At 44.0% G+C, this 9,264-nt stretch overlaps 1 protein-coding gene across 2 annotated transcripts; it reads left to right on the forward strand.

Annotated features, from left to right (window-relative positions):
- The first annotated feature begins 206 nt into the window (after positions 1–206).
- Positions 207–9,195, forward strand: LOC113448369 (uncharacterized). 2 transcript variants are annotated; one of them, XR_015744961.1, is made up of 6 exons: positions 207–433; positions 2,339–2,390; positions 3,286–3,476; positions 5,171–5,329; positions 6,308–8,772; positions 8,870–9,195. XR_015744961.1 is itself a non-coding variant. In XM_026719027.2 (6 exons), exons 1-6 carry the CDS (start codon positions 287–289, stop codon positions 9,087–9,089), a joined length of 774 nt encoding a protein of 257 aa, XP_026574812.2. In that variant the 5' UTR covers positions 207–286; the 3' UTR covers positions 9,090–9,195. The 2 variants fall into 2 exon arrangements, 1 of the variants encoding a protein (XP_026574812.2); XM_026719027.2 differs by having other exon boundaries at positions 6,308–6,418; positions 8,976–9,195.
- Positions 9,196–9,264: the final 69 nt, after the last annotated feature.

The following is a 9,264-nucleotide window of genomic DNA, read 5'->3' on the forward strand; positions in this document are numbered from 1 at the left end:
GGCAACTTTTAAAAGGGCGCATGGAAAGTAGGGAGGTCTCAGATACTATTGCTCAGTCAGGAAATTTGCAAGCCTGTAGGAGGAACTCTGAAATGTCCAAAGGTTACCCATTTATTAAATCAAGGCGTTGCACCGACTTAATTGGTTATCTCTTCCTCTTCACTGTACCATGAGCATTATATAAGATTAGGTGTTTGCAAATACTTGGAACCGTGAGACAGAGACAAGTAGTTTGTAAAGGTGTAGATTCCAGAGTTGTTCTAGATTGGCTGGCTAGCAAGGAAATATGGAAGGGCTGAATCTATGCAGTGTCCTAGTGACAGGATCTAATCGGGGCATTGGTCTGGAGATGATCAAACAATTGGCCAAGAAAAGCAACCCACCACAATGGATCTTTGCAACATGCAGGGATCCAGAGGGACCACGTACCCAGGTATGTCTTAGGGTGAGGTCAGTTATGAGAGAGAAGTTGACTCACAATCTTTAACAATTGTTTAACATTGAAATCAGAGCCGCAGGCAGGAAGCCAAATACTGGCATAACTCTTGGGAGTCACGTTTTCACACACAAATTTTATTGCCTTTTATCCAAAGTATTGATCCAACCAATTAGTTCCAAGATTAAGTTTGCCTTTGGATGCCTCAAGGGGTGCTAGAAAATTGGAAGTGAATATCAGATATTCGACTTTATCTTCTGTATTGACAATGTAAGAAATTTGATTCATAGCATTTGATCATGTTCCCATAAAGATCTTGTGTGTGTGTGTGTGTGTGTGTGTGTGTGTGTGTGTGTATCTCTGTTTTAAATTTAATAAATATGAATAGTTTAATAGATTATATAACTTTTGGGGGAAACATAGTTGTTCAACATTGACTGTACCCCACTGGCCTATGACCATAATGAAGATTTGGTGATAGTTACTAAAGATGGAAATGTGATGACAAATACAGTTAAAAAAAAGGGGGGGGGGGGTTGTCATTTGATGACAAACAGCTCCATTGAAGACCTTGAGATACCTAAGAGAATCATTCTTCCTTACTGAAAACAAAGCCCACACATCAAAGAATAAGATTCAGGATCTGTGTTTGCTGTTGATTTTTAAATTATCTTTATATTGTAAAAATAAGATGGAGCAGGCTAAATCTATGTGGTGCAAACTCAGGATTTGACTAAAATATTCAATGATTGAGCTAGTAATACATTTATAGGATATGGATCTTTCCTTCTTAAGAGCCATTAGGAATTCTCCTCTCCCACAATTATGTATACTTTTAAAATGCATCTTCACTTTATTTTGTTTTTAATTTCTCTCCTGCTTCATCCTCCATCTGTCCACCATTCCAGTGACTCATTAGCCAAACTGTTTTTTGAACATGGGTTTACCTGTGTTTCAGAAGCTCGATATAGTACCTTTCAGAAGGCCACTACAGAGTAAGGTCTTATTCAGGGTAGATGAGAAAAGTGGCCAAACTCTTTCCAAAAGATTGGTAAACCCAGTGCTCCATGGCAGGGGTCTCCAACCTTGGCAACTTTAAGACTTGTGGACTTCAACTCCTAGAATTCTGGGAGTTGAAGTCCACAAATCTTAAAGTTGCTAAGGTTAGAGACCCCAACTCTCTAGGGCTTCTTCAAAAGAGTGAGACTTGGCCCACCCTTCAAAAGTGTCAGCCAGGTATGATCTGGCCATTCCCTTCTGCAAAAGCCAAGATTTCGATTTCTCCTGCAATCCAAAATAAAATGGAAATACAGACTGCAGCATTTAAGAAGGGTACAATAGGAACCGGGCAAATCCTTGCTCAGGGCTGTGTCATCTCCATCATCATCGTTTATGAGGTGTTGCAGATTGTTAATATGGCAAAAACCTTCCTTGGGAAAAAAACAACACTACTTCCGAACTGAGACAGCTCAAATTGAGAGGGTTTCTACAGCGTGCCAAGGATGAGCAAAGCACAGCATTTAAAAATAGTTTGAGAGATGTCTGAATGCAGAGGTGGTATTCAGCTGGTTCTAACCAGTTCTGGAGAACCGGTAGCGGAAATTTGGAGTAGTTCAGCAGATATCACCTCTCTGCCTCCTGAGTCCCAGCTGATCGGCTGGGTCTTCTTTGGTTGCCCTGCACAGGAGAAAAGAGCTGGAAAGCAGGTAATTGGGGTGGGGAGGGAATGGGGATTTTGCAGTATCCTTCCCCTGCCACGCCCACCAAGCCACACCCACAGAACCAGTAGTAATTTTTTTTTTTTAATCCCACCACTGTCTGAATGCCAAGGGTAGTGAGATGTAGGAATCAGCCCATCAGCTGGGAGGTGTTTCCTAAATCTCTGGTTTTCCTATCTTTCAGGATTTGAGGAATTTGGCTGCTCAGCACCAGGAAATTGTGATCATCCCACTGAGTAAGTGACTGACCCTGACGATATCCAGGGAAAGACGCCGGTACCCTATCACTATCCATGCAAACTTCATTTCCACCATTGAGTTCAATTTCCAGAGAAGGATTCGGATCATTTGTTGAACTAGTAGCAATGAAATATTTAACCCTGGAAACCGATATAATATGTCTCTTACTATACAGGTAGTCCTCGACTTATAACTTCCTTATATACCCCTCGGCTTACAGCAGTTTATTTAGTGACTGTTCAAAATTACAATGGCTGTCAACTCATAAAACATTTTGTATATACATTTTATAGTTGACAACAGAAAGAAGCGGGGGAGTTTCAAAGAGCAGGCGGCAGTGTGGAATTGAAAGTACATTCCATTCATATTTTCTTCAAACACTGATTAGATGACTGAAGCTTCTGCCAGTGCAAAAATCTAGTTGGAGAGCATGATTGATGACTCTTGGCTATGATTGATGACTCTTGGCTATACACCCAGAGGGGTGGTGGGGAAAGCAGGATCAAGGGTGACAGCGAATCATGTATCTCGGAGTTGGCTACGCCCAGGTAAATGCCGGACGTAGAATGTTACCTTCAAGTAAATCTTTTTTAGTTTTGGGAGTGTGGCTCAAGGCTCATGATTTAATTGGAGTAACTGCCAGAATCCTGACAATGGCACTGAAAAAAGTGAATTATGACCATTTTTTTTCACACTTACAACCATTAGTCAATGGGGAAGCCAGAGTCACTTAACAACTGTGTGACTAATACAGCAGCTGTGGTGATTCGCTTAACAACAGTCGCAAGAAAGGTCCCCAAAATGGGGCAAAACTCACTTATGAAATGTCAGCAGCAGAAAGTTTCATCTGTCAATCAAGGCATCACCTGGACTTTCTCCTTGTTCCCGTAGACATTACCGATCCATTCAGTATCGAGGCGGCTGTAGCGATGGTCACAGAGCGGCTGAATGGAACTGGGCTGAACCTGCTGATCAACAATGCAGCAATTGCCTCCCATGATACCAAAGTCAACTCTCAAACACCCGAAGACATGGCCGAGGTCTACAAAACCAACGTCATTGGGCCCATGTTGATTAGCCAGGTAGTTATGAGCTACGGTGGCACAGTGGTTAGCGTGAGGTCCTGCAGGCTACTTCTGCTGCCTGCAGGCTGTCTGCAATTGGGCAGTTCAAATCCCACCAGGCTCAAGGTTGACTCCTTCCATCCTTCATGAGCTGGGTAAAATGAGGTCCCAGATTGTTGGGGGCAAGGGGCTGCGTATAAACCACTTAGAGAGGGCTGGAAAGTACTGTGAAGCGGTATATAAATCTAAGGGCTATTGCTAGTGCTAGCGGAAGCACCTCTTTGTCCTCCTCCTCCTCTTTTCCTCTTCGAACCATTTCTTCCTACTGCCGATGTTCAGAAACAGAATATCACTGATTGACAGGGCTTCCTGGGGTGGTGGTGTTGGAAGAGAATAACAGTGTGCCTTTTCCAGCCAAAGAAAGTACAAGGCCAAATATTAAGAGGAAGAACTTCCAAAGATACAGCTTTTAAGCGTGGGGAGTTGCCGTTACTGAAACCATCAAATGAAATTAAAAAAAAAAACCCAGATCTTTCCTGAGTAATTGTTGGACTCTGGTTTGTTTTTAGACCATAGATTTTGCAATGGGAGGAGATGGCCATCGATTTCCTAGGGTGAATCCTTAGTTCTGCAGATAGAGCACTAGCAATGGCACTTATGACTTAGACCAGGGGTGTCAAACTTGATTGCATTGAGGTGTTTGATCTCGGGGTGAGGGGTGGTGGGGGCAGGGTCCAAGGTGAGCATGGCCAGCTCGATGTCACTTGTGTCAGGGGTGGCCCGAGCGCTGTGGCCGAGAAAACAGGCTCCCGAGCTCCATTTTCAGCTGCAATATCCTCCTGCAACTCTCTGTCAGCAAAAATGGAGCTTGGGAGAATCTCGTAGGACCTCTGTTTTCACTGGCAGAGGCATCCTGGGCCGTAGTTTTGCCATTTCTAGGGTGGTCCCGTGTGCCAGTTCTAAGCACCCATTGGGCTGAATCCGTCCCATGGGCCTTGAGTTTGACACCCCCGACTTGATCATGATTTATCCCTTATTGCTTGTATGTACACTGAGAGCTTATGCACCGGAGACAAATTCCTTGTGTGTCCAATCACACTTGGCCAATACGGAATTCTATTCTATTCTGAGACTTCTATACCAGTGGTGGGATTCAAATATTTTCACCACTGGTTCGGTGGGTGTGACTTGGTGGGCGCGTGAGCATGCCAAACGCACACTTTGCACAGGCACAGAGGCGTTCCACCTCACCTCCTGCAAGCCTGCACAATCTCGGTCGCTTCATCAGCTGCCACGTAGCACTCTTCTGTGCTGTGGAAAGCAGATACACTTCAAATTCAGTGGATAAAGGTGAGTATGGCAGCCCGGGTGGGCAGGTGGGCCCAACAGCAGAGCTATGGAAAGAACCAGTTTGGTCTCTGGTACTCATCGCTGCTACCGGCTCTGCAGAACCGGGCTGAACCGGTAGAATGCCATCACTGTTCTATACCACTTCAGGGTGCTTTTACATCCTTCTCTATTGCCCCCAATAATCTGGGTCCTCGTTTTACAGCCTCAGAAGGATGGAAGGCTGAGTCCACCTGGATACTGCAAAATGACAATCCCTAATGCTGATAGATGCTGGGAATGGATATTTAGCAACAATTCAGGGTTCCCTGGCTTCCAGCCTATGAATAAGGTGGTTGCCCTAAGTTCTGTCTTGTCTTTTCTAGGCATTTCTGCCTTTGCTGAGGAAAGCGTCTCAGGACAGTCCCATAAAAGGTATGAGCTGCAGCAAAGCCTGCATTGTCAACATGTCCAGTTATGCAGGCTCCATCACGGACGTTTACCTGTGGGAGTACGGGCAGGTTCTTCCTTACCGTTGTAGCAAGGTAGTAAATACACATTGGTGCAAGGCGTGGAAAATAATTAAAATAACTCTGTGCAGGTAAACCCTCAGTTACTGACCAGCAAGTCGAGACCAGCAACTCAGTTGTTAAGTGAAGCAGTTGCTAAGTTAAAACCGTGACCAGGTCTGTGACTTTAGTTCGGCTCTCCTTAGTTTTACAGGCCACAAGGGTTCATCAATGCAAAGATTGGTGACAAAGTTACTTTTCATTCACCGACATCACTGAATGGTCCATAAATGAGGATTACCTGTACTTTAGGATACTGATCCTGTTTTTAGAAATGGCGTTTACGGGGTAAATGATGCATTAGCATATATTGGCAAACATAAAAGAATTCAGAGGTATGTTATTGAATCCTGAAGAAGCCAACATTCGTTTTCAAAGAAGCATCAAAAAGAGAATCCAGGGATTATTATGTTAATGTAATACCTGTCACTTTCCTGTCTCATGTTCCATTTATTTGTGGAAAATCTCTCCTCTCCTCTCCTCATTCCTTTCCTTTCCTTTCCTTTCCTTTCCTTTCCTTTCCTTTCCTTTCCCTTCCCTTCCCTTCCCTTCCCCTTTCCTTTCCTTTCTTTTCCTTCCTTTCCTTTCCTTCCTTCCCTTCTCTTCTTTCCCTTCCCTTCCCTTTTCCCTTCCTTTCCTTTCCTTTCCTTCCCTTCCTTTCCTTTCCTTTCCTTTCCTTTCCTTTCCTTTCCTTTCCTTTCCTTTCCTTTCCTTTCCTTTCCTTTCCTTTCCTTCCTTTCCTTTCCGTTCCTGCCCTTCCCTTCCCTTCCCTTCCCTGTCCTGCCCTGCCCTTCCCTGTCCTGCCCTGCCCTCTATCCAAAATCAAACTCCAAACTCACACGGAATAAAATACAAAGATTTCTGGCATTCAAATGATTTTAAAAAATGCATTTTTCTCTTGCTCATGGAGTCTGCTTGATGCAATTCCCCGCTCCTGGCACATCTCTGTTCTAGGCTGCTCTGAATATGCTGACACGGTGCCAATCACTGGCATTTAGCAATGATGAAATTCTGTGCGTCTCACTGCATCCAGGATGGGTCCTCACAGACATGGGAGGCAACCTGGTAGGTTTTTTGTGTGTGTTCTGGAAACTCATTCCTACCTTTGGGGGGGGAAATTTGGGGCTGATAACCAACCATGACCCAGAGCATATAATATAAATTGGCCCAAATCCAAAAGAGAAGTACCATAAGCCCGTTTAATTCATTTATAAGTTTTCACTTGGGTGGAACTGTAGCTGGATCTCCTGAAAAATGTAGAAGAAGTGAAGGAAAGTTGTTCCAATATTTGAGGGGCTGCCACAGAGAGGAAAGGGTAGACAAGGAACAATGGATGGAAACTGAACAAGGAGAAATTCAACCTGAAAATAAGGAGATAAACTTTCTGACAGTGAGAAACAATCAACTAATGGAACAGAAGTTGCCCTCGGAAGTTGTGGGAGCGCCGTCACTTGAGACTTTCAAGAAGAGATTGGACTGCCATTTGTCAGAAATGGTGTAGGATCTCCCGCTTGGGCAGAGGGTTGGACTAGATGACCTACAAGATCCCTTCCAACTCTGATTATCTGTTATCTGTTTGCCTCCAGCACTGAACAATTTGGTGGTAATTTGCTTGGGCATGGACACTGTTTTTTGTGGGTGACAGCTGCCGAAGACCTATTGCCCATAGATTGGAGTTTAATTTCCCTTCATGCTTCATATCACATCCTAGTTTGCAGGTGTTCAGAATGGGACAAAGCTGAACATTTGAAGTTCTAAAAACTCCAATATTAAAGCTCCTGCTTTGGCTTCCCCGTCAGATGTCCAATCTCATCTGGTATCTCCATCCGATGCTCAAATATAGAAAGAGGGATTATTCTTTATACAGGTAGCCCTGAACTTACAAACACAATTGAGCTCAGCATTTATGCTGCTAAATTTGTTAAGTGAGTTTCACCCCATTTTACGACTTTCCATGCCACCATTGTTAAGTGAATCTCAGAAGTTCTTAAATTAGTAACACGGTGATTAAATTATTCTGGTTTACCCCCATGGGCTTTGCTGGTGAGAAGGAGTGCAGTTTGCTGTCAGTTTTTATTCTGGTGTCTTGCCTGTCTGTGTGGATGAGGGCAGCCTTAGAGGTTCTTTGGTTGGGCTGTTTACTGATGGCTCTTTGGCAGTTTCCTGATTGGGGTATTGCTTACTTGATGGTTGGTCTGGAGTTGACCTTGGAGTCAATCTATGCTGATCTGAGTGGTGGGAAAAACGGGACAATCCTAGACCAGGTCAAATCCAAAAATGCCAGGGAATTTCTAGAAGCCTGGCGCTCTGATAAATCAGGCAACAATAGACACATTGACAACAAAAGAGACCATCAACCAGCCCCAAAGAGAAAAACACTACAGCACTTCTTCTCCACCAGTAATCAGCTCTCAGATGAACTTCAGGGTTAATTTCAGACCAAGTAAGCAATACCCCAGTCAGGACACTACCAAAGAGCCATTAATAAATAGTCCAACCAAAGAATCTCTCAGACTGCTCCCACCCACACGGACAGGCAAGACACCAGAATACTTCTTCAGCCTCAACCACAATAATACACGGGGGCAAACAATCGATACAAACTCAAGGAAAACCGCTTCAAACCCAATTGCAGAAAATATGACTTTAGCAACAGACTGGTCAACACCTGGAATCAGGGGTGGGATTCTACCTGGTCGGACCAGTTCTATAGAACCGGTTGTTACGATTCTGTGCAGTTCGGAGAACTGGCAAATCACGCTACTGGATGGCCCCTCCCCTGCCCACCCACTCACTCCTTACCTGGCATGCACACCATCAAACAAACTTTCCCGCGTTTGGTAAGTTGCTATTTTTCCTCCCCCCGCCCCCCCCCCGCTATCAACTCTTCTGCTGTGCCAGGAGATTTAGATTAGCTAAAAAGCAGGAAATCGTTGGATTTCTTGCTTTCTAGCTAATCTAAAAGCAGAGTTGAACTTTCCTTAGGATTGAAGCTTCTATTTTTCAGTGGAGACTCAGGTAGCCGATTGCAGAAACATAGCTCTCTGAGTGAATCTGTGATTCTGCAAGCAACTCAATCTGCCTGCCAGCTTTGCCTGATTTTGGGTAAAAGTTGCTCTTTTTTTAAATAAAAAATTCAATATTTACATAAATATTTATAATATTTACATACAAGGCATACCCAGCCAGTCACATGACCACACCCACAAATTAGGCCACGCCCACAGAACCGGTTGTTAAGAAATTTGAATCCCACCCCTGCCTGGAATGCTCTACCTGCCTTCATTGTTACAGCCTCAAACCCTCACAGCTTCAACCTCCACCTCCACCGTGGACCTCACCCTATTCCTAAGAAGTCCTTAAAGGGGGCGTGCATCAGCGCACCAGCATGCCTACCGTCCCTCTCTTACTCTCCCCATGTATCTGTAGTTACTCCCTTTGTTCATGTTTATGTTCATACTTATAACTGCTATCTTGTACATGTTTGACAAACAAACAAACAAACAAATAAAACAGAGAGTACCTAGAAGAGCTTAGTTGTGGATAATGAGAAATGTTCTTAAAGAGGCCACCTGTCTCATTTTGTTTTTACTCAGTGTAAATATTATTCTCGTTTCTCTAGGCTCCAATAACACCGGAATCAAGTGTAGCAGCCATGCTAAAACTTCTGGGTCATCTTCGTGAGAAGGACAGTGGCACTTTTCTGAGCTGGGAAGGGAAAACTCTTCCATGGTGAACAACAACAGGCTTCTTGTTTGAGGAACAGGACAAACTTCTCACTTGGGCCAATGTGAATATTTATCTGGTGTTATTTGTTGATTAAATGGACTTTTGTCCCCAAATTGTTATGGCTGGTTCCTCTTCTTTTTTACCTGCCCTGGAGGCTAAAGTCATGAGACTGGACTGGAATC

This window comes from Pseudonaja textilis, chromosome 11 (genome assembly GCF_049901715.1).
Source record: "Pseudonaja textilis isolate UNSWEBS1 chromosome 11, rPseTex1.2, whole genome shotgun sequence".
In the NCBI taxonomy this organism is placed as follows: Eukaryota; Metazoa; Chordata; class Lepidosauria; order Squamata; family Elapidae; genus Pseudonaja; species Pseudonaja textilis.

What these genes read in the sequence shown, in the direction of transcription:
- LOC113448369 (XM_026719027.2), top strand. Translation starts at nt 287, where the DNA reads ATGGAAGGGCTGAATCTATGCAGTGTCCTAGTGACAGGATCTAATCGG. An exon ending in CAGAGGGACCACGTACCCAG is followed by an intron (nt 434 to 2,338) that starts GTATGTCTTAGG and finishes CCTATCTTTCAG; the next exon opens with GATTTGAGGAATTTGGCTGC. An exon ending in CAGACATGGGAGGCAACCTG is followed by an intron (nt 6,419 to 8,975) that starts GTAGGTTTTTTG and finishes TCGTTTCTCTAG; the next exon opens with GCTCCAATAACACCGGAATC.